Source organism: Chroicocephalus ridibundus, chromosome 7, assembly GCF_963924245.1.
Source record: "Chroicocephalus ridibundus chromosome 7, bChrRid1.1, whole genome shotgun sequence".
Lineage (NCBI taxonomy): Eukaryota > Metazoa > Chordata > Aves > Charadriiformes > Laridae > Chroicocephalus > Chroicocephalus ridibundus.
Window position 1 is genome coordinate 51,538,607 of NC_086290.1, and position 25,213 is coordinate 51,563,819.

General features: G+C 43.1%; 1 protein-coding gene across 1 annotated transcript in view; it reads left to right on the forward strand.

The window, feature by feature from the left end:
* Positions 1-25,213, forward strand: part of ACACA (acetyl-CoA carboxylase alpha) — a 134,987-nt gene that overhangs the window by 43,919 nt on the left and 65,855 nt on the right. The window contains 14 exon segments of the mRNA XM_063341859.1: positions 13-126; positions 1,691-1,804; positions 2,441-2,530; positions 3,019-3,137; positions 10,538-10,561; positions 13,174-13,317; positions 13,935-14,031; positions 15,363-15,470; positions 17,681-17,737; positions 18,047-18,091; positions 20,853-20,894; positions 21,508-21,723; positions 22,194-22,349; positions 24,152-24,355. Of these exon segments, the coding sequence (XP_063197929.1) occupies positions 13-126; positions 1,691-1,804; positions 2,441-2,530; positions 3,019-3,137; positions 10,538-10,561; positions 13,174-13,317; positions 13,935-14,031; positions 15,363-15,470; positions 17,681-17,737; positions 18,047-18,091; positions 20,853-20,894; positions 21,508-21,723; positions 22,194-22,349; positions 24,152-24,355 (1,530 nt within the window).

Consider the following 25,213-nt stretch of genomic DNA (forward strand, 5'->3'; position numbering starts at 1 on the left):
CTTTATTTTTAGGACCAGCTATGTGGCCGTGACCCCACCTTGACAGATGAGCTGATTAATATTCTGACAGAGCTGACCCAGCTCAGCAAGACAACCAACGCTAAAGTGGCCCTGCGAGCACGGCAGGTGAGGGCGCGTGTTCAGCAATCCAAGCTGAGCCCTGCTAGAGACAGACTGCGCCATGGCTGAGCAGATCAATACGGACGGCTCCCGCTTGGCGCTCGCTCTTTTGGAAAGTCTATATCTCTTGATGTTTATTTTGATTACTATGCAAATGTGAAGAGTAGATTACTGTGAGCAATGCTTTAACAATGAAGCTAATTAACCAATGATTAACCATAGTGACAGTCTAACAAAGATTGCAGTGGATTCCCAATCACTGTAAAATTTGAAGTTAAGATTACATTCCTTTGTCCCTGCTCCTCCAAAAAGTTTTGCTTGGTTCAAATAGGAGTTAATTGAGAGTGGCCTATGGTTTGTGTGATAGAGGAGGTTGAAATACATGGTCACCGTGGTTCCTTTATAGTCTGTGAACCCGACAAGCACAGGCTGCCTGGAACGTGTGGGCAGCTGTACAGTGAACAGCCAGGACACGCTATCGGGGTTCATCAGCTGCCTTACAACTGTGAATCCGTGTGTGCAGAGAACAGGGAGAGAAATTTACACAAGAACTAAATGTTCTTTGAAATTACTAAGGAATTATTGCAAAGAATTATGTTGGCCTTTCACAGGGTTTCTTCTGGCTTTTGAGTTGCATTTTGTCAATTTCTTTTTAACTTGAAAATAATTGGGAAAACTCTGATACTGTCAATTCCAGGAGTCTAGTACAGATAATAATTTGAATGCCAGATGTCCCCCTGGATGTTATTGTGAGCTTCGTCTTTAACAGTTAGTCTGTAGCCAGGAAGGAGTGAGAGGGCATAATCGTTTCACAGTAATGCTAACCCTGTAGTCTGATCACTCCTCTCACTCCACAGTCCTTATCTCCATTCTAAAAGTCTTCAGCAGGAAAGCTGACACTTTGGGGTTCTCTCCTTTTATTTCAGAGCTTGGCTGTTGAAAATGAATGGGGCGTTTGAAGCTGCTCAGTGACCTTATGTTTCCTTCAGGATTGTATTTTTGTCCTTGAACCATTCAGTTATTGAACCTCTCAGCAGCATGCTGGAGATGGTGCTGCAGTCCTTGTGTATGTCTTTATGTTGCTCTTTCACTTCATTTTCCCCTGCAAGCTGCTTCCCCTTCCTGTCTCCATATCCTTCATGTTGGGCATTTAATACCTGGCACCAGTGTCTCTTGCTTCCTCTGCTTGGAAGCTGTGAAAGGCGGTCTCTGTTGCTGGCCTCCCCACAGCTGCTGCCTGCCAGATCTGCTTTCCAATTAACAGCCGGTCAGGCAATCCCCAGGACTAGCAGCTCTGCAGTGCTAAATCACATGCACTGATGGAACTTGATTGAAGCTGTTCCTTTTCTCCATGGGGAATTGCCAATAATACAAACCGAGCAGATACACAAATGAGGCTGGGGAGGGGAGAGAGTTTGCAGCATCGCCCAGGTGCCACAGAATTCACAGGAGAAACCAGACGCCTCTTCTGGGATGGAGCAAACTATTGCTGCCTTGGAGGTAGCAGCCTCCTGCCGATGGCCCAGCAGAGCTCCTTTCACTGACACTCCTTGTGTTTGCTGTTTACCAGGTTCTCATTGCTTCCCATTTGCCATCCTATGAGCTGCGTCACAACCAGGTGGAGTCCATCTTCCTGTCTGCCATTGACATGTACGGACACCAGTTCTGCATTGAGAATCTGCAGGTATCTACCAAACTTCTCTCCTTCGTTCCCTGCTTTCTTCTCACTGATTTAATGTTTCTGTATTAAGTCTCACCTGTGGTCCCAAGGTCCTTTTGGCTTTAAATTGTGGTGTTGTCGTTTCTAGCTTCCCCCTCATTTTTTTGTTTTCATTCCTACACTGATATCAGAATGACCTCATCGCAGTCTACGCCTTCCTCAAGGGGGGCAGTGGAGGAGAAGGTGCTGATCTCCTCTCTCTGGTGACCAATGTTTGGACATGAGGAAATGGGATGAAGCTGCATCAGGGGAAGTTCAGGTTGGACATGAGGAAAAGGCTCTTCACTGAGAGGGTGGTTGGTCACTGGAGCAGGCTCCCCAGGGAAGTGGTCACGGCACCAAGCGTGTCAGAGTTCAAGGAGCATCTGGACAATGCTCTTAGTCATGTGGTTTAGTTTTAGGCAGACCTGCGAGGAGCAGGGAGTTGGACTTCGTGATCCGTGAGTCCCTTCCAACTTGAGATATTCTATGATTTAATATAAAAAGGTCATAATCCTTGATGAACAACAGGAAAAGCGGGTTTTTGCATTTTTTTGCCTGACCCTGTTTGCAAGACAGGCAGTTCTCTCTTACAACTCTGCTTCATGTGATCTCTTCTAGAAACTCATTTTGTCTGAGACATCCATCTTTGATGTGCTACCCAACTTTTTCTACCACAGTAATCAGGTGGTAAGAATGGCCGCTTTGGAGGTAAGTTTATTCCCATTGAAAAAAAAAATAATTAATTTTTCTGTGTTTTTTTTGGTTTGGATTGTGGGTTTTTTTTGTTTAAGCACTATTAGCTGCAAGATGAAGAGAGCTATAGGTTGTGTGGAATCTGCCATACTTGGAGTCTGGCATTTAACAGCATTAATATCCATAATTGACTGAAATTTGGGATTCAAGTTGCCTTCTTTGCCTGAAGAAGACTTAGGTGGTTGAAAGAATTGAAAGTGAAGTTGCTGTCAGAGAATGTGGTCAGCCTACGCTGCGAGCCTTGTGCTGATGGTTGTATCCTGCCAGACTGGCCTTCCTTGAAGAATAACTTTAAATTGTGGTTGAATTAGAGTTCTATCTAGATATTCATTTGGAGGCATCTGATTGAGGTTTAATATTTTTGAAGTCTCTGGTATGTTATTTGTCGTCTTTCTTTTTGCTTGCTTAGCACAGTTAAGCTGATCAAGTTTCTCTCTAACCAGGTGTATGTTCGAAGGGCATATATCGCCTATGAGCTAAACAGCGTCCAGCATCGCCAGCTGAAGGATAACACTTGTGTGGTGGAGTTCCAGTTCATGCTACCCACCTCCCATCCGAACAGGTCAGATCATGGGTTCAGGTGCCTTTGGAATCAGAGGTTTACGAGGGGCTATGTCCTGTCTTGGCAAAGAAAACTCGCAATAGAATTGGTGGAGAAAGGGAGAGTCCCACTGCCTCAAATAAGCACAAATTATTTAAGATTAAACCCTCCATTACCCAGTTCCTTATTTAAACCCTCAGGAGCTGTGGGTAATCATTTCTGCGGTTTGGATTCATTTAAATATGATACCATTTTCATGTATTTTCTAAGTTCAGCTGGTGTAGTAACTTTCCTCTAGAACTTCAGTTCTAACTGAATCCCGAGACTTCCAAAAGGTACAATTCCAGACAGAATAATCAATTACTTGGAATTTTAATAATGAATGGTCAAACAGCCTCTGTCCCCTTCCTGCAGCGCTCCCCTGCCACCCCTTGGCAACAATTTGCGATTGGCTCTACTTTCAAACCTGGCTTTACTGGATAAGGTGACATCTTCTCTAGCATGTGTTTTTTTGAGGGAGGAGACCAAGATGCATGTATGAATGTATTTTATATAGAAATGCTGGAGTTGGCATACTTTGGTTTTGAGTCAGTATTTTTCAAAATGTATTTCTCATGGCTGCAACCAAAAGCATCAACTATTTGCTGCCCTATCTTCTAGAAGAAGGGTCGCATCTCCTAGTGTGGGCTAAGATCATTTTAAAAAAAAATAACAAAGAAAGTTGATTATCAGAACTTCTTCAGCATCTGTCAGGTTAGTCAGTTCCCGTGATTTTTTTCAGGGGGGTATTTTAGACGGTATTTTGTTTTTGTCCCAGGCAGGGGAGAGCGTGCTGGAGCCAGGAGGCGCAGTGAGTCTCCGTGGCCGCCGGGTGCCACTGTTGATCTGTGCTGGTTTGGCAGTATGGTACCAGTGCTATTTTTCTCCTTTGTTTCCAAACATCTTTTTCCTTATTTTATTTTTGGTGGGGCTGGGCAATGGGGTCCAGTCTCGCTTCATTGAGAATCCATCAGTACATTTTATGAAATGGTTTTCAGAATCTGGTTTGCTAGAAATGAATGACTGTCCTCAACAAGCAGCACAAAACACTCATGATACAAATGGGACATGCATTTGGTCTCATCTGTTTCCTACATTTCTAGAATATTTGTAAATAATTGCATACTATTTTTAGTACCCCTTTATAATGCTCTCTCTCCCCCCCCCATTCTTTCTCCATTTCTTCTCTTTGCCGATCTCAGTTACCTCTGTTGCTTGGGGGTTGTTTGGCCTGCCCATGCTGACCACTGTTCTATTACTGTGCGCAAGCTTAATTGGACAAGGTCAGCTGGAAGAGGAGAACTGTTACCTGCTTGGGGAACAGCTTCTTTGCCCTGAAATCTCCTCTCCCCTTTACGCTGAATTCGCTGGGGGCAATGCTCTGAAGCTCAGTTCTGCTCCTCAACCGTCGGCACTGCTGATGGTTGACTGTAAACGCATCGCTGTCCTTGCGCAGAGGCAAGCAGGCTTGGGGACAGATTCGCTGCTTGCATAAGCAGGTTCGGTTCCTTTGAGTTGCACCTCCATTTGTTAGTGATGAATTTGGCTCCTGTTGCTTGATGCAGCTTCTTGCGGTGTATACCTACTTGTGCGGCTATTGTGTGGCTGGGTGCTGAAGCACAGCTGGTAGCAGGGTACCAAGGGTCTTAAGTTAGCACCGAGTGTGTAGATTTAAGCTACCTGTAAAGGCAGACTTTATGGTAAGCCCAAGACACGGGAATCTCAAAACTCTCACATTGTCTTGCTTAAGTCTTCTTTGTTGTTTTTGACCATGTTCTGCGTCCATCGTATGTCTTTCTGTACCTTCTGTAGCATTGTAGACTGAAAAGCTAAAAATGCATTCCAAGCACAAACCCCAAGTCAAAATATCCCAAGCAAAATGTCCCTTGAGGCTCTGCAGGATTGGGTCCTGGTGAACCAGGAGCGCGTACCAGAGAGCCTTTAAGAGAGCATTCTCTTTTGGAGTTATCACAAGATAACTAACATTCTCTTGTGTTAGTTATATGATGCCACACATTTTTCATCACTTTATCAGACATTTTTAAGCCCTCGTCCCTTTTGTGTTTGATTTCTGTGAACATTTAAGGGCCTGAATTTTACTGGAGCAAATATTCATGTAGAGAAAATTGCAAACTGATAATGGTTGCTATATTTAAATTCTTTGTTACTGGTGTTTAACCCCGCTAGGCCTTTACTTAATTGTAACAGAAACAATCACAGTCACTACTTCTGATCTGACTAATCACAGCTAGGCACTCAGACTTTGTATTTTTGGCCACTGAATGATTGCCATCAGCTACCCACAGGAAAGCTTTACATGGAAGCAGAGAGGAAAGAAAAACTTAAATCTGCTAACAAAGTCATAGAAATGCAACCTGCTCCTGTTGGGTTGTGTGGGCAGACACTGTTTTGGGAATTATTTGTTTAAATTAATAGAAAACATCCTGTTCTAAGAATCCCCACTGATCCCGATTGCAAGGGTAAGACATAGGGAGAAAAACTGCTTATAATTGAAACCATAGAGGGCTTTATAGATTAAAACCAGCATTCCTTATTGCCCGGTGCAAGGCAGATGAGGAGTACAGTGGTACCATCTGGTGCCTTTTGCAGTAAATGGAGTTTGCGAGCCCTCTCCAAGTAGAGGGCGTTGGTGTAATCCAATCTGGAGGAAGCGAGAGAAGGGTGGCTCCGGGATGCTGATCGCTGCGTGCTGCAGCGGGGTGCTGCAAACAAACGCTTATGTGCAGAGCCCCTCGCATTCGGATAACCTGCCTCTCTCAGTCATCCAGAGTCCTGGTGAGAAAAGATGTGAGAAAGAAATGAGCCCTGTTCTGAGCTGTTCTTTGCTTCCCTCTTGTTCAGACTGCCCTGCTGAGATGGGAAGCTGGTGGAATATTGACTGGTGTTTAGAGAGTTCAGCTTCCTTTGTGAGAATGGCAAGCCAGGTGACAGACACTGAAAGGCCTTTCTTAGGTGTTCAGCACATGAAACAGTGCTTGCCTAATCTTAGCTTAAAATCTTCTGTTCAAAGAAACATTGTGTGTCTAGTATAGGAAGAGGGAATTATAGCGCTTTTTCAACAGAAGTTTTTTTCTAATAATCCCCCTCTCCTCTCCTGCTTTCGAACAGCCTTTCTTATGTCTGAAGCTGTAAGGTTTAAATTAAACTGGGACATTGTCTGCTGTAGGCAGCTTTTGGAGCCTGCTGCAGAGTCGTGCTGCTGCACTGCTCCTCCGAAAGCATCCCCTTTTCTCCAGCTGCATTCCCCCAGCCAGGTTGTTCAGCTGCTCTCTTGGTCTTACCTTCCCCAGTAGCAGATGTGCTGGAGGATCAGGAGGGAAGAACTCAAAGGTAAATGTGTTCCCACAAAGCAAATCCCTGTTTTACTCAGAGGTAAATGCGTTCCCTCTGTCAGATGCTAAAACAATTGTTGACAAGGGTGACTTAGAGATGCTGGATATATCTTTATTTTGGGGTATGGCAATGATACCACAGGCCTTCTGAATATGTTGAGCCCCAAAGGAAATCAAAGTAGCCTGTTTTGCTCACTCTGATGCCTTAGCCATGCCTTCCCGATCCATCTGTGCTTTGACCCCGTGCCTTCCTTCTGTCCCACATGCCACCCCTAACCACCACACTTGGCCTTGGGGCGTCCCGGGGAGTCATGAGTCGTGATGTACCGGTGGAAGTGAAGGAAGGTTTTAGCACTGCAGATTAAGGCTTTAAGTGTTGATAAGTGGCTTAGTTAGCTTTGAAGCAAGGTTTATTTTCAACACTTGATAAAGAAGATGTCTGATACCAGCTAACCCTAGTTGCATTTGGAGTTGGAATGCACACAACCCAGCAAAAATGGACATACAGGCAAATGCCTGCCTTAGACTTGTCTACGTTGAGTTCATTCTTGGGACTGCATCCTGCTGTCTGTGATGCTTCCAAGGGTGGAATTCAAGTCTGGTCATTAGATGCTTTGTATTTCCAAGGGTATCAATATAAATGTCTCAGCTATCTTGTGCTTGGTTTTGCCCAGTATCTCCTCTTTCTGTGATCGTGGATGTTTGTTGACACCCTACTTGGACTTTGATGTTGCTGATTTCAAGGCGTAAGAGTGGTGCATGACCTCTCCTTTGCTGTCTCTTGATGTTTTATCATCTATGGAGTATTTTGGTTCTTCTTTTTTGTCAGCCTCTTCCTTAGCTTACAGGTAGAAAACCATTTTGAAGGCTGAAAGCCAAATTAAATATTGCTGTTTCCAAACAGTGCATTTTTACAGAAGAGTAAGAAACCAAAACTCGCTTACATTTAGAGCAGTGTTTATAGGTTCCTTCCTGCTGTCATTTTACAATGATATATCCATAAGACTTGAATTTCTGGCAAAATGGAAGTGTCTTCTGTGGACTAAAGCAGTTGTTAAAACAGCCTCTTGCATCAGTCGTTGGATTGCTGCTTTTTGTGCTGCTTTGGACTCTAACCGTATGAGCCTGGAGACCAGAGTCTATCACTCGTAGTGTATCATTAGGTAGCCCGAGGTCCCCTCCTTGTTGCGGGAGCCTGGCTGATAGCGGGAGGGAGGAGGGGAAAATGATTCCAGGACACCTGTAAATCCCTGCAGTTCCGTGCTGAGGGTTTGATGTTAATTAGACAGCAGGCAGCGGTAATGTGTTGCAGTTCCCTTGGCTTGCCTGTTTCAGAAAGGGCGAAATCTTCCAACAGAGCAAAGAAGGGGCTGTTGAAGGGGCAGCAAACTGAATGGAACGACGATAATTTTATGCAAATTGGACTTCAGTAGCAGACTCAGCTTGGCTGAATCACAGAGGGAGCAGAAGAATAAGGAAAGAAAGAGGGAGAGGAAAAACCCAATCAAAATGTATGGTTTGAGGCATGTTTCACAGCCTTCTGTTTAGATTCTTCTACAGAAATGAAGAAACATAAGAGGAATGCCACTGGTCACAGCCAGTGGAATTGCTCTTTCTCCTGTGGTACTGCTGTTAATAACTACAAGTGGGTTATTCAGCCGACCTCTGCTGATTCCGCTTTGCTGCCTGATTTCAAAAGCTTTGCCCTGCGCTGGCACTCAATCACAGCTTGATATAACCAGTGGCGCTTTGCATGCAATGCCATCATTTTCATAGGGGAACATTCTTGTTTAAAAAATGAAGGGGAGGGGCAAGGGGAAACAAATCCAGATTCAACCAGGAGGTGCGGGGGGGAGCTAAGGGGGACTTCTGTTTGAGCAGAAGGGAGTGATTGTAGCAGTAGAGCTTCCATCGGTATGGAGCAGATTCCTAGCGAGACCAGCTTCCCCGGTCAAGAAGGGCCTTTTTAAAAGTTCAGAAGAGAAAAGGGGAAGGGCTGTGGCTGGCATGGCGAGAAGCTTTCTGATCCTGTGATCAGCTACGTGGAGCTGGCTGTGGGGAATGCTGCACGCTCCATCAGCTCGGCCTTCAGGTCCCAGAGCCGAGGTGCTGCTCGTTGCACTGAGGCTGCCGTAAGGCCGGGCAGGCTGCCTTGCAGCTGGTATTTTATTTGTCAGAGCTGCAGAGTGGACTGGAATGCCTTTTCACAAGGCCCGATTGCGCTGCCAACCTCAAACCTTTCCCTCTTAGTGCACTTCAGTGACAAGTGACAATCTAGCTCCCGTTAGGAAAAAGCCCCCACAGCTCTGATGAGCTGTAGCTGCAAAGCCATTCCCATGGTGTGCAGCATGAAGACTATTCCTCCCTTCTTTTCCGAGATCTCCAGCTATTGGGTCTTCTCTTTTCCTCATTGTGATTCTCACCATAGTCTCTCCAGCTCTGTACTGAGCGGCTGGAGAACAGTTCCTGGAGCAAGGCAACAGGGAGCCCTTTTTGAGATGGAAAGGAACATTTGTTAAGCTGTTTTTTTTTTTTCTCTCTCTGTTTTCTGAAAGCCTTCCAGTGACCGCTGCACAAGTGTACCAGGTGTAGGAACTGCCAGTCCTCTCCAGACTGTTTTTTCCAATGAAGTAGATCACATGGAGCTTTCCTACCATTTACCAAGCTAAAAAAAAAAAAGTGTCAACCCCCTGAGGCCTCTTGGCCCTTTCGGTCCCAACCACAGGCTCTACAGCACAGCGTCTCTCCCCCTGCCTCCAAATGAAATGAAATATTTGTGTTATTTAGTGTTGAACAGACATGTCGTTAGGCCATTTTGTGCTTTCTCCTGTATGGCTTAAGGAGATCATGGGAACTTTTCGTGCCTCTACCAGTAATGCACCAGACATACAGCCTTGTAGTGAATACGACTCTGCTGTGACAAAACCAGTTTGAGAACAGGACCATGGAATTACACTGGTCATTAAGTACCGGGACTTCATGCCCAGTAACTTGGGGTCTTGCCTATGGTCAAGGATGTTAAGAACGTCTGTGGTTTGATCTCCTGCATGTTTCTGCAGGGAAGGGGAGGGTGAATGTCCCGTTACGTGCTCCCTGGAGCTTTGCTTTCAATCTTTTTATGTTTGCTAATATCTGCACAAGCCTCCTGTGCGCATGCATTTTTTTTCAGTTTAATCTTGGCTTGTTTTGAATGTCAGATCACAGCAATTTCTACGTCTTGCATGGAGTAATATGCCACCTTGTGCTTTCATGGACGTAGCTAGGATGGGCTAAACTGTGCTGTTCTTACGCTGGTATGAAAATGTGCCCCTCGCCTTCTTTCTGCCTTACATTCATCACTAGGCCCTAGACTGCATGCAAAAATGTGAAGAGTTGGACTGATGTTATAAAAGGAACTGTAAAATTTTCCTAGAATTATCCTTAAGTTCTGCTTGTTCTTTTTGGTGTTCAAGGCCTCGAATGCTGAAAATGCAAAGTATTGAATGGTGTTTATGTGTGTGTTTGCTTTATTGCATTGTTGTAGGAGCCAGTGCGGGGGCTGCTGCTTAGCATAGAGGTTTGGCAATGAGGGTTTGCTTGTTTTCCTGACCCTGTTGCAATCTTCCTGGGTGATGTGGTCACTTTTTGCATCTGTGCTGTTTGCCTTTGCCGGGGAGTGCGAACTCCCTTCTCTGGTCTTTGCTTGTGAAGCTCCCTTGGTGTATGCAGAGGGCTTGTAGTGGGGGCAATAAAAGATGCTAGAGAAATGCAGAATACATTGCAAATCCACTGCGTTTTCCTGGGGTACATTATTTGCATGTTACGTGCATGGTCTGTGCTCATTCCCGTGGCAGCCGTGGCAAGCGAAGTCAGGTGGTGGGTGCCGTCTCAGGGTCAGTGAAATTGAATTCTTCCTCATACCTGAAGGTTGACAAATTTTGGTTTAGTAACTTGTAAACTTGTTGCTGGTCTGTGTATCAGCTTGATGATAGTTCTTTATTATGGCTTTCACTAACCAATCTGTAACTAACTGTGGTTGTTTGATTACAGAGGGAACATCCCCACGCTAAACAGGTATGGTACTTGTCATCTTTTAAAATTTGAAAAGAAAGATAGAAAGAAGTAGCCTAATACTTAATGTTTTAACATGTTTTGTTGTAGTGCCCTTATCTTTACTCGGGAAGCTCTCAAACTTAACTTTTCTTTTTCCTTCCCTTTTCCTCTCCCTTTGTCTAAAACATGTTTTCAGCTTTCCTTTACCTTTTAAAAAAGCTTTGCATGCAGCAATATTTAAAATTAAATTTGCCAGGTGACTCAGCTCATCTGCAGTATGGTACACAGCAAACTTCTAGCAGAACGCTGTTTCTAGGGTGTCTTTTTTGGAACTGGATTCCGGGCTGTTGACCCTCTGGTGGGGTGTGACAGTGACACAGGCAGTTACTCCCAGCCCATAGATACCTGTTGCTGCTCCGGTTTCTTGCAACTAGCTTAGAATTTGTTGAGGCTGTCTCACCTCCCTCACACCATAGATGAATCTACATCTCAAACAGCTGACAGCATGTTTTGTTGTGTTTTGGATGCTAATTTTTCCTCCCGTGTCTCAGTTGAAAAGTATTTCTTGTTTTAAAATAATACATGACAAATGTCTGCTGTCTTGTTGTTTAGTTACTGTTCTGTTGTAAGAAATGTACACCAAGGCATGTCCTGAAAAATTTTTCTTTTTCAAAACGTGAATACCTATTATTTATTACTGCTTACAAGCCTATTTAGGGAAAAATAGTAAAAACGGGCTTGAAAGTCTCATGGCTCTTAATCAGAGATGAATTACGGAAACATAGAGTGACTTTAAACATGGAGAGCTATTAATCAAACCGATGCTACTTTAAACTTGTTAACAGTATATTTAGAACCATATCACAATGGTTTTCTGTACGTGGAAGGAAAGAAATCTTAGTAAAGCCGGTAAGTAGCAGTGTCAGCAGTCCATGGTGAGGTCCCGATTGTGTGTGGCTGGCAGCGGGGCCATAGCCAGCATGGCTGGGCCCCTGCTTCACCCGCTGTGCCACCGGCGTCTGATCCAGCATGGCGCTTGAGCATCTTCCTGACTTTACAAGTTGCAAGTTAAGCATGCGCTGTGCTGAATCAGCTGGGGAGGATGGAAAGTAAACTTCAGTAACGTCTTGCTAAGCCCCAGGAAGAGCGAAGCAAGGGAGAGCGCGCTGTTCCTGTGTGGCAGAGCACTGCCTGTGCCAGCTGGGCCCTGCTGTCTTTAGAGAGCGAGCCTGGAGCTCTCACCATGTTGCAGGGAGCTTTTGAAGTAGGTCCCCCAGTGAATTAAGATGACTCTGTAGCACAGTTCAGAAGTTAGAAGTAATTATTGCAGAGAAGGCAAACCCCAATTCTAGTAGCTAGGGAAAGGATGTCCAGTTAGTTGTACGCTTTTTGTTCACTGTGTGAGAAACTTCCTCTGCTAGTCTGGACCGTAACATTGTGGGGCTTTAAAAAAGCACAAAAATAACAATAGTCCAAACCCCAAAATAACTGTTTCACTGTTTCACAGAAAAACTGCTTCACAGCTGGTGTGTGGTGCCACAGCAGTTGAACTGTATGAGAACTCAGTGATAGTTTAATATATTCAGGATCTTGCCCTCTGCCAGGAAGGAACGTGAACAGTGCTCCAGCTTTAAACAGAAGTCTCTTACCCAATGCCTTCCTTTGAGCTTCTGTAAACCTGTTCCAGTCCTCTTCACTTAAATAAGGAATTAGTCCTGTATGAGTGATGTGTGTCCTGCAGTGTGTCCCAGTGCTTGAACAGCAGATATCAGGCGTGAGTACGACAGTAGTAAGTGTCTGGAGCTCGGCCTTCCTTGCTCCTGAAGGTAGGTGTGTTCTGGGGCCAACTGCTTGTATTTAGCAGCTGCCACCTTTTAGCAATCAAAATTGAACGAAATAAATGAGTAGAGGAAGTTGCAATATTTTTAAAGTATGGATTAGATCAGGTGGAGGAGCACATTAATTTAGTCAGCGGTTAAAGTGGAAGGCGCTGTAATAGCACTTTGTTTAGGGTAGGAATACTAGTGTAAAACTATAAAAAAAACCCTGGTTCCAGCGTAAGATTTTAAAGAGGTCACTGTACCACACTGCATTTGAGTAGCATAAATTATAGTATGACCAGAAAAATTATGCAAGCAATAAGATAATATAGCTTGATACACTTCAACTTAATTTGTAAAAAATTACTAAATCTTTAAAGTTTCAAAGCTTAGAATTATTGTTGTTTATCTCAGTACTCCACCTGTAAAGCAAAATATACGTACAGGAGGAAAAATACATTCGGCTTTGCATAGTCATAATTCACCTGCCATCTCAAGAAATTCCTTAAGAAATACTTGTTTTAAAGGGTTATAACATTATTTCCTGACTCTTCTAACTGTTCCTGTACATTGGGACAACACCCAGGTAAGGGCATTGATGGCACCAGAGGCATGCCGGCGTTGCAGGGACTCTGGAGGAGACGCACAGCAGGTCTGGGGTGCTGGGGAATCTAACAAATCATGCAACGTTTGTATTGGATAAGCAGCCACGCTTCAAGCGGTCAGAGCATATGCACATGCACAAATCTTTTTCCAGTGATATTGTCTCTCCCTTGTCCTTACTAATTGTGATCTTATTGAATTGCCGTTTAGAATGTCCTTCTCTTCCAACCTCAATCACTACGGGATGGTCCATGTAGCTAGCGTGAGTGATGTACTGCTAGACAATTCATTCACTCCACCGTGCCAGCGGATGGGTGGGATGGTCTCCTTCCGCACATTTGAAGATTTTGTCAGGTATGTTGGGAAGGGTGACAATTGTTTGTGTTGCCAGCTTCCTAGGTAGGCCCAAATGGAACTGGATAAAATCTTTGCCTTGTCTAGAGTCAGGTTTAAACTGGTCCTGAGTTTGTTTGCTGAGTTTCTGGAATTTCAGATGGAAGTTTTGTTCGGATCCCCTTGTCTGTCTCCTTGAGATAACTGAAAGTTTCAGCCTGCTGTAAGAGCAGTTTGCAGCCAGAAGGATCAGCATCTTGAATTCCTGCTGATTGGAGATCATTTGCAATGTGCTGATTACTTCTAACGCTCTTGTTCACGTACATATACGTGGGAGGGATGCGTTCTTTATGCTTTCAACCTTCCAGGGGTGGGCAAAAAAACCCCAGCAGAGCCCATAGCAGTCGTGAGGGTCTGTGTAAGATCTGACAAATGTTAGAAGATCCAGGCTCTGCTTTGATTTGAGGGGTGGAGGAGGCGTTGCCTCCTCATCTTTTGAGCGTCAGACCTGCAAAGGGAAGGAGTCCTTTTCTCTCCCTCCTCTCCTTAGCAACATGATTTGTGCATTTTAGTGCTCTGTGCTTTCAGTGGGCTAGCAGCAGTGTGTTGATGACTAATACTTCTCTGGTGTATTTCAGAATCTTTGATGAAGTGATGGGTTGCTTCTGCGACTCTCCTCCCCAGAGCCCAACCTTCCCTGAAGCTGGCCATGCTTCCTTGTATGATGAAGACAAGGTACAGTAGTTTTTTCTCTTGAGATTGCCCTCAGGTTGGAAACAGAAGGCGTGCATGATGCTGCGGTGACTGCAGGCTAGGTACTTTTCACTAGTTGGAGTGCTGGAAGCAGGAGTTAAGAGCTTTATGTATTTATGTATGTGATTTGTTTGCTTGTTCCACAGCAGGTGATTCAAAGTAGGTGGCCATTTTCTGACTCTGTTCTAAAACTAAAGCTAAGTCTCTTACTCTCCGTGTAAATTTAGTTTGTAGCTTTTAATGTCAGCAGAATTACTGGATCCACAGCAGCGTAATTAGAGTGTAGACCCATGATGAGGTTTCCAGACCTTCTTTGTGCATCAGGGTGTTCAACTGCATTCAACCTTTACTTTAAGTCTGACTTGCCTTATTTTCTGGCATACACCCTTCCTAGTCACATTACATTGTGATTCTTCCCTCTGGTCTAGCTCTTAGAACTGTTTTTAGGAGGAAAAGATGAGAGGAACCCCTCAATTTTTGCATTGATGTGGAGAGCAGGTGCAGAGGAAGCAGATGGTTTATAATCCTTAGTGACAGAAGACCAGTTTCCCTTAGAGACACCAGTAGCTGCTCCACTGCTCTGTCCCGCCCAACAGCGGGAAGCTCTGTTGGAATAGTCTGTGTCCAGAATGGGGCTTGCTTTTAAACTGATCCGTCGATCTCCCTGTGCGTAAATGATGCAGCCTTGTTCCAGAATATTGCCATCAACCTTAATGTCCTCGGATCTCTCTCTTCACCTCCCCTCACCTCCCCAAGGATAATTTCCCCTTTATACTTAGTTTTCACAGTTAACCGCAGGCTCTTAAGTGCTAAATTTGTCATTTCTCAGGGCTCAAATGTAACTGATGCTTCCACATTATTTCATTTTGTTGTAGATATGAAAACACACATTGATTTGCTCCTACACTTTGAATTTGCTTAATTTCATTACGTTTCTTGATGTCAAAGTCCTCTAATGCCCTGCCTGTACTGCATCTTGTAAAGAGAGGACCTGACCCTGCATTCTTCCTGCATCCAAATGAAGCACGCGTCAGTTAGCCGAGTCAGATGTGACCGCCAGAATTGCATTCTCCAAATGAAGCTCCTCTTTGCTGTTTGGGGACATTAACTCTTAGTTCTGTGAAACTGCAAGTTTCTGAGGCTGCTTGGTCAAGGATTTCCCTCCTGGTTTTCCTTGGTTTACAGCATGCTCTGCTGAGGTCACTTTTGCCTTGGACATCTGTATTTTAGAGTTGTATTTAGGGAGCCTCTGTTGAGAACTTACAGGTGTTGTTAACTATTTACTTATGGGGAATATTTTCTTTAAATTGCAGGCTGCCCGCGAGGAGCCCATTCACATCCTTAATGTTGCTATTAAAACAGACAGCGACGTGGATGACGATGGGCTGGCAGCCATGTTCAGAGAGTTCACGCAAAGCAAGGTAAGTTGCCTTGATTCTCTGGAACTGTGTGATTGTGCAGGACAGTTCTGTCTGCTTTGGGAAAAGTTGGTATGTTCCTCAGGTTTTTGTTTGTTTAAAACAAATAAATGCAATGGTTACATCCTGAATTTATCCCACCTAAAACCTTACCACTTCTTTGACTGGATGTAGCTGCACCTTTCTGAAGCCTCCAGGTTATTATTTCTCTTTGCAGTGCATTCTAATGCATCAGGTCAGGACTTCTTCCCTTTAATTTTTGATGAGGTGTCCTGGTTTGAGGACCTTTAAGATTTTAAACACCTCGGGTCAATCTTCGGTATCTATCTCCAGGTGCTCGGAAAGAATGTGCTGTATCCCTCTCCTTGGTGGTAATGTGAATAGTCAGTAAATTGTTGTTATCCCAGTTGTGATATGAGTAACAGAGGCATAAAGGTGGCATTAAAATGGCCTGTATCTTCTGTATCATGGTAGTCTTAATGCAATTAAAATTTGATCTTGTTGGTTGTGTGCTAGAGCATCCACCTAGAGTGATATTGCACAAGGTAGAATTGATTCGGTACGTTCTGTTGCTCCATCCTAAGTCTGGGATATGCTTTAGAGTACCAAATGTTAGTCCTGTGGTCACTGGTGAGAAAACATGAGTTGGGGACAGCCTCCTCCTGTCCCCTCTGCCCTCTGGTGTCTGCCTGCACTTGCTTTTGTGGTTGGTGTGACGAGCTCCTCAGCTGGCATGTGGATGTGAGCAGCCCATCAGGCACTGGGACTCTGCTGCATCTGTGGTACCACGATGGCTATGGAAGACCGAGCAAGTAGTTTCCAGCGTCTCTTCCCAGTGTGGGAGGCAGTAATACATTCTGCAGAAATGAGGGGTTCCAAAATGGGGCTGGTATCCGCGCAGCTTCAGCAGCTTCCTGTCTCTTTAAGCAAAGAAAATAATCAAATATAAAAATTAAAACTAGTTCTGCTTTTCATCTGCTTGATCATGCTCCAGGCGTTTTATGGGAGGGGATAAAAGGAAAGAAATAAAATAAAAAAAATTCCAAAACACATTAAACTATCAAATAGGTTGATCCAAATTGTCCAAATAATCTTCTAGTCCCAGCATGTCGTGTGTGGTTTTTTTAATAGAAATTAGGATCATATACTTGTAAATGACTTGTGGAGGAGATTGAGGCAGTCAGTGTAAATGGAGTTTCTCCAGGTGCTGATGGCTAATCGCTCTGTAATAGCTGTGGACTTGCTGTGAGACCCACATTATTACGATGTAATCAGAATCCTGTTGCTATGCTGTTATTGTCTGCCACTTGTGGAATTTTAAAAGCAATAACAATTTTTGCTTTTTAAATCATGGCATTATTAAAGTTATTTTCTTCCTCTTGCCATGAATATAGTCACTGATGCTCATTTTCAAAGGGCTTAACCTTAGTAAAACATTTCAGTCTGTGCTGAAAGGGGTTGTTTTGTTCCTGGTCTAGCTGAGTTCTTGTTTCCTTTTTTTTGTTGTTCTTTTTTTTCCCTTTGGTTTAAATTGGAAAAAGGAGGAGAAAGGAAAAAGTTCTAGAAAGAGGAGCAGAATGATGAGATCTTAACAACATTATGGCAAATACTGATCTTGAAATGTGTCTTAGTGGAATTTTATAAAGAAGCAACCAGAGTGGATCTTCTCTCATCTATTTGAAAAAACTAAATAACATTTATCGTTTATCACTTTTGCAGTATTGACACATCTGTCCTTTGGTTTGGGTTGTGTGTGCGCTCATTGTGCCAAAATCAAGTATGTGCTACGTGCTTCTTTGAGTCAGTTCCTTTAAATGTCATTTTCCATCGTTTTTCATGGCCTTACCATGTCTCCACTGTGCTCCCTTTGGGAAAAAGACCAACTGCCTTTGGCAGATGAACAAGAGTATCTCCTGTAAGACTTGCCAGTGACTCTGCTGCCTTGCTTGTTAGCAAGGCTCAGCTGGAATTCTGTGTTCTTGCGATTTGGTTGCCTACCTCTTCAGATTAAATGTATTTGCTTCTGCGTGCCAGTAGACGATCATCAGATGAGAAATCTTAGTTATGAGTAGACTGAAGTGGACTAGGAACTTACAGCAGAGATGCAGGAGGATCTGCAGAGCTTTTTGAGTTCGTAGAGGGCTTGGACATGTTTTTGATGTGTTCTTTTTCTGATAATCCAGTCACCTGACTCCATCCTTGCCTTGTTACAGAAATCAGTCCTGATTGAACATGGAATTCGGAGACTGACTTTCCTTGTAGCGCAAAAGGTATTTTGATATCTCTCATGCTGCTCAGAACTCTTTGGTTTCTAGCTCATAATAGCATTGACATTTGATGTGTTTTTTCCCAAATTAAATGCTGTATTAACTATATTTAATTCTCTCTTCACTGTTTTTGTTCTCTAAAATTTTAGATGGTTTTGATGAATTTGCTTGAGAAAATTAATTTACAATTGTAAACAATCTTGACACCTCTTGTATTCTTGAATTAATTAATTTTTGATTTTCATCCTAATTGCTAGCTGTCTTCTGCTTTTTTTTTCTTCTCTTCCTGTGTTTGTATGGTTCGTTTGTAAGGACTTCAGGAAACAGGTCAACTATGAGGTGGATCAGAGATTTCACGTAAGTAAAAAGGGCCTAGAACACGGTGGTATTCTTGACCTGAGGCCAGGAGACACGTAAGTGACTCTAGGCTTCTCATTTGGCTCTTAGTCAGCCATTTAATGCCAACATTGGTGTCGGAGTTGAGTGAAGTATTTAAACAAAACATCTAACCTCAAATACAGGAGTGGGCCCGTTGCATTCAGTGGGGCCGTTCACGTGCTAAAATCTCGCTTGTTACCTGGCTGAACTCACGACTGCCACGTTAATAAAGGTCTTGTTTGTTTCGGTGTTGTTTTGTATTTTAAGAAGTAATTATACAATTAAATTGTTGTATTTCTTCTGTGGTGTGGTGATTTTTTTAGGCTTCTTACTGATTTTTAAATAACTTAGAGGAGTAATTGAAGTGACTTGCTAAATTTCGCATAACGGCTTAGGTGGAAAATGTTTGATGCTCTTACTGCTAAGAATTACTTCTTTCCCCAGGGCTTGGGCATCAGTGACGGCTAGTTTAGCCCTGCTTTCAAGGTGGGAATGTAAGGCATAAACCAGATTTTTATCCCTCGTGTACCTACTTTACAACTCTGGGAAGTTATTAGGAGTCTTGAAAGTGCAAGAAATTCGTTCAACCTGGTTTAGCAAGTTTTACGAAAGGAAAACTAGTTTAAAAATCAGCAAAAATAGTATTTGAACAAATGTGGGTAATGCCACGTGGGAATCGCAGCCCACAGTGCAGGTACAGATACGTATCAATCAATGGCGTATGTAGGAAACTGGACTCTTTGGAGAGGTGTTGCGACCTTAAGGAAGGAAGTCCAGGATTTAGATTTTTAAAAAAGGAAGTTTTAGGGAACTGAATTGATATTTGGGGAATGAAAAATAAGAGTCTATGAAAAAGCACTGTAGCATGCGTCAGTGGTCAGAAAGGAGGGAAAGAACAAAAGGAGTTATCGCAAAAAGTTTTCCCTGAGCTGCCATTTGGAGCGATGGACTGTTCAGATGCTCCTGAGCCAGAGGAGGCAGCGTGGCCTGTCATCTGTTTGCAAAGTTTGTAGAGTACCTCTGGGATCTTTCGTGAGTGTCAGTCTTTATTACTATCTCCTATTCTATTCCGTTTATTACTGGACCAACTATTAACTTAGCCAGGGCCTGAGCTTGGGTTTGTTTTTGTTTTAATTACAGTCTATATAATTAGTTCCCAGCATGTTGAGGTAATAGAGAGTTGCTCCAGCAAGCTTCCAATTTCCTCATCTCATTAGGTTTTTAACGTGATTATTAGTATAATAATCAACTATGATGATTTCTGTTGCAGCTTTTCACATTCTGCGGTTTGCAGGGTGTCTTGATTGGCTAATTTAGGCAAATTATTTTGATTGTCTTGATGATGGTTGGTTGATTAGAACACAGCAGGGGTATAATTCTTCTGCCTAGGAAATGGAGCACTCTTTTGGATTTTGGTACCAGAGCACTGAGAATTTTTGTGTGTGTGCACATCTAATTATTATATTTGCCCACAACACTACTCAAATGCCTTGAAAGCAATTACATTAGTGATAGAATGAGCATGGATGATGTTAGGAGAAATTGGCAGCGTGCAGAGGAGGACAGGTAGGAGGGATTTGGGAGAGAAGTGAGGAAACATGGAAGTGGTTGTTTTCTTAGAGTATAGTTGATGCTCGTAGGCTCACCTAATATGCCCATTGCCTGAATTTTCAGGCAGGATTTCTTGTGTCTGGAAGACACATTCCAGGCAAACACAAGTTATTTTGCTCAACTGAGAGTCATCAGGTGAAGTTCTGGGGACTGTTTTTTATAGGAGGTAAGGAGGATGACTAGCTTGAAGATTACTTCTAGCCTTAGAAGCCGTGTTGCTCAGTGGAGCGTTATCCTCTGCCACCGTGCACCAAATCAAGCTAGGGTTGCACGTCTTTCATTGATAGTGAAATGTGATTCAGAAATTCAGCGACTCCAGGTCAGATACCTTATTCTTTTTCTCAGTCAGACAGTTCTGGAATGTCGTGCGTGCTCTCTCAGGTCACCTTTAGCATAAATGGCTGGTGTTCTCATGTTTGGTGCAAAGCATTCACAAAAGTTGCTCCACCCAGTAAAAGTGTAATTCCACAGAAATGGCTGGCTTTACTGGGATGGAACGGGAGGGATAGGTAGAAGGATGCTGTCCAGTCTTTCTCTCCTCTTCTAGACATGTGCAATATGCCACAAAAATGTAAAGCCCTTGAAATTTGCTGGGATTTTATCGTGCAATAGAATAACAGAGAAACAGAGTACTATTTAATACATGAGGATAAAGCTATTTGATTACAATTCATAGTTTTCCTAGGGAAGAGAGTATTTCTAGCAGTAATAGTATGAAGAGAGCTATAGAATACAGATCATTGTTTTATATACATCCCCTTACATAATGGAGTGTTAATATCGTTGCACGGCTCCCAAACATTTCCACAGTAATCATAATCATAGTAGAACTAGAAGTTGTTTCCCACTACTGTCTGGACAGTTCCATGTTATTGTCTGTTAATAATTGACGACGATAATCAAAACCCAATCAAGTAGCCTCTATTTCATTAGCAGTGAATACAGGTTTAAACTACCGCTGCTGCCTTGTTGAGGGTAACTTGATTTTCCACCACCCTTTGCGATGTTGAAAAAGTTCTGTCATCTCCTCTGCTGTGGTGCTACTCCAGGTCTGGCTTGTGAGCACTCTTTGGGTAGATAAATGGCTTACTTTTGGAGGGCTAACATCATTGTTTTTATTTTCAAACAGAGGGAATTTCCAAAGTTCTTCACGTTCCGTGCCCGGGATAAGGTAAGTTGCATATTCTTAATACTTTTCTCTAAGTGTTGGCTTTATCCTTCTTTCACGTAGCTGTTTCTTGCCAGTCTAAGGGGGTGGGGGCTACATCAGCCCAGCTTCACCGCCTGGTGAAGGTTATTTTCTCCTCTCTCGCTAGGCCAGTTGTCCGCACACGCAGCAACTGATGACAGTAACAATGATGAGTCTCTGATAGCTGGGGATAAAAATTCATGCATCTGGAAGTCTGACCTAAAGCTTCTGTTTTTGCGGATTTTAGTCACAGTGTAACAAGGGAGCATTGGAAGCAGTACAACGATTCAACACCAAACTTTTTGGTTTCTGTGAAAAAGATGGTTTGGGGGGCATGAGGTTGAGAACTTGCTGTCTTGCAATTTGTCTTCTGCTCTCAGCAGTATTTCAGCAATTTCAGTGCACCTCTTAGTGCTAGTGACTGCATCAGATAGAAAATTCGGGGTTGGATTCATTTGAATTTTTAGCTTTTTAATGCAATATGAAATTTCATAATGGGTATTGTCTAGTTCTTCCCATCCTCGGTGTTTCAGCTTCTTAACCCCACCTCCTCTCTTACACCCTTTTCTACCTGTGTGATGCCGGGTGCCTCCAGTTTGAGGAAGATAGGATCTACCGTCATCTGGAGCCAGCTCTGGCTTTTCAGCTAGAGTTGAATCGAATGCGGAACTTTGATCTCACTGCCATTCCGTGTGCTAATCACAAAATGCATCTGTACCTGGGAGCAGCTAAAGTTGAAGTGGGAACAGAAGTGACAGACTACAGGTTCTTCGTGAGGGCTATTATAAGGCACTCAGATCTGGTTACCAAGGTAAGTTTTGTCACCCGTGCAAGCTCTCTTTCCAAGACAGTGTATGAAACGCTGTAAGTCATTCTAGGGACCTGCAAGCGAATGTATTACCTGTGTAGAGTACTGTACGTGTGCGCTACGCCCAACGCTCTTTGCTGGTGTTGGCTCTGCAGAAGCATGTTTGCAAAGACCTGGTGCTTCAGGGAGATTTTGTTGTGGCCTAAGTGGAGCAGAAATCCTTGCATTTTGAAGCAATAGTTGTTTCTCTGTGTAATGGTTTGCCCTGTCTAGTTTTGGATTTATGCGGACCTAAACGAGGGCACAAGTCAGCTGGTTATGTGAATCCAGGCAGTGGGAGTACTGGCTCTGGGACTGGGACAGATGTGTTTCAGGGTTGCACATCCTGCTGAAACTAATCTGTCCTTCTATAGTTTTTCAAACGCTGTGTTTTTTGAGTAGAAAGTAAATTATTTGTTGATAATATCTGGCAGGAAGCCTCCTTTGAGTATCTGCAAAATGAGGGAGAGCGATTGCTTTTGGAAGCCATGGATGAGTTGGAGGTGGCATTTAACAACACCAACGTGCGCACTGACTGCAATCACATCTTCTTAAATTTCGTGCCTACTGTCATTATGGACCCATCTAAGGTATGGCCTTTTCTCCAGCTCTGAAGTGTTTTTTTTCCTTGGGCTTGACTCACCAGAATTAAGTGGTCTTTTATTGTCTTTTTATGCTATGTAAGTGCAGCTATTGATTGAGTACATTTTAATACCATTTGGTGATTGACATGCAGTTTCTACCAGCCATTTTATAACAGAAAGCACAAGAAATTGGGGACCGATATTAGAAGTGGTAACGTGATAGTCAGTTTAGTTGCTGTATAAATATTGGAGTTTTGCTTTTCAGTAAAGAAAGTGGAGTCACGTAACTAATGGACAGCTCTAACTAAGGATTGCTGGTTGAGCTGCTAAACCAACTTCTCTGCAAAAGCAGAGAGAATACTTTTTATTTTAGCTAGTTAGGGCAAGCATTAGGAACCAGTTTGTCAGTGAGGAAGGAAGAAAGCTTTGTTTTTTCTTCCAATCTATGAATAAATATTAAATGTAAGATTTCAGAAGTAGAAGAGCTCATATTTTTAGTGGAGTAACGCTGTCCTTCAGGCAATGCAGCTCACTTCCTCTGTGCAAACTAAGGAACAGTTTAATTTCAAATACAAAAGATATTGTTAATAAACTTATTTTTTCATTGTCTGTTTGAGATAAACAATTTTAATAAGGAAATATCTTTAAATGTTTTCTGCTTCTTACAAAAGTCCAGATTCTGTCCAAATAAAACGTGAGACAAATAATGAGCTTGAAAAGAATTAGTACATTTAGCTACAAAAAGAAATGCTTCATTTTCATTCTCTGATACACAAGCACAGAGATCAACATTAAGCTTTGTAGATGCATAAATGAAAGTGTTTAGGCATAAAGCATGTTTCTGGTTAGCAGAACCACCACAAAGAAAGTCCCAAATAAACTGTAAAGGCTGCATTTAGTTGGAAATCAACATTCTGTTCATGGTTACCGAAAGATGAGAGCTGACCTTTCCTTATGAGAATAACTGAAAGTTTAAAAAGATGAATTGGTTATCAAAATAACTGTCTCCTGCTTGCTGACTTTTAAATAATGATTAAAAATTGGTGGCTTAAATCGCTTTTGAATAAATCTTCTCTCTCGGCACATCCAAAATCTTTAGTTCCCAGGAAGTTCAGAAGGAGCTGCAGCCCCTGGAAGTTAGTCTGGCCTCAAATGCGTACCGTGACTTTTCCCTGAGCTGTTGTGGAAAAGAGACTTTTTACTTTTTGAAAGAATGTTAAAAACAGCCTATAAATTACCTTCTTTTAATATGCACTATTTGCCAACAGTAGTATATTATAAAGTTTAATAGAACACCAGAAGGCCGAGCTCCAAGTAGTAATTGCTTTGTTGATTTAAAGCTCCGTGCCGCATGTGTGGTGAAACATGATTATTGTGCATATCAGTGCTACATAACTGTTCGTCAAGGATTTCACCTCCCTGCGTTTCGCAGTTCTTAGCTGTGAGCCGTGCCTGCAGGAAGGCAGGTAAATGAAGGGGAAACTGGGCACGCTGTGCTTGGCTGGGGTGGGATGTGCTGGGAGGAAAAGGGGATGTGAATCCAGTGCTGTCCTTCAACCTCAGGAGCCCTCAGGTTGGGTTCAGCTCCTGCTTGTCTCAAGGCTTCTTAGGAGAATGGTTGGGCCACCGAGGTCCCAAACAGCACTGGGCACGTGCTGCTATGTGGTGCTGCCATCTCTCCTCTGCTGTGATCTTCCCCCTGCACACTGGGGTGCCCCTATGAGCACGACCTTACAGCAGGGGGACGGAGGAGTGACAAAGCCGTGGATGTGTCCAGAAAGGTGAGAGAAATTCTTCTGTGTTTTCAGATTGAAGAATCTGTGCGGAGCATGGTGATGCGCTACGGGAGTCGCCTGTGGAAGCTCCGAGTCCTCCAAGCCGAGCTGAAGATCAACATTCGGTTAACACCAACTGGGAAGGCAATTCCCATTCGTCTCTTCTTGACCAACGAGTCGGGCTACTACTTGGACATCAGCCTCTACAAAGAAGTGACGGACTCCAGAACAGGACAGGTACGGTTCCATATGACTCCATGGTTTGATGAGCACATTATTTTGGGGGAAAACATTCTACCTGATTAAACTCTTCTGGGGTTTGCAGTGTTTTCAGGTAATATTAAATTGCCATTCAACTTTGGCAAAGGAAGAAGAATGTATCATTGTAAGATAATCTTGCTATAGGCACATAGGTTTGCAAAATGTAACCAGTTATGTGGAAGTGAGCATCTTATAATTGTTTTGTATATACCTTCCGTCATTTATACATCTGTTTTCCTCTGTGTCAGAGTGCTCAAAAAGTAATACAGAAGTAATCACTGTTGGTGCTCGTCCCGTAGGTCATAATAAAAAATGTTATTAATTATATGTTTCCCTGAGTAGATGGAGAAAATCTGTGAACTTGTCTTTTACATTCTAAAGATATAGGGAATGACCTGGGTAGGACGATATAAAATTATTGAAGGTGCTTTTATATCATTTTTATGAAGCATAATGGGCTCTTTTGTAATGTGGCTATTCTGGTATTTCTTCTTTTCATGGCATAGGAATAACGTGGTTAACTGAAATACCTACATATGCTAAAATACATGGAGCGTAGGATGCATGAAAAGTATTTAAATACAGAAATGTTTACATCTCCCTCTGTAATAATCTCTCTGCCATGCAGTAGTAGCAGCAGAATAAATCACTTGGGCACCGTTAATGTTGAACACGAAGTGCTGAGTCACCTTTTCTCTCCCTCTTCTCCATTTACATTTTTCCAGCAAGCTGCCTGCCCGTACGCTCTGGCCGGTTCTGGAGATGCTAGAACAGATAGTGTCGGTGTGTTTTACCTCATTTCTGCCGTTGAGTGGAGATGAGGAAAGAAAAGGA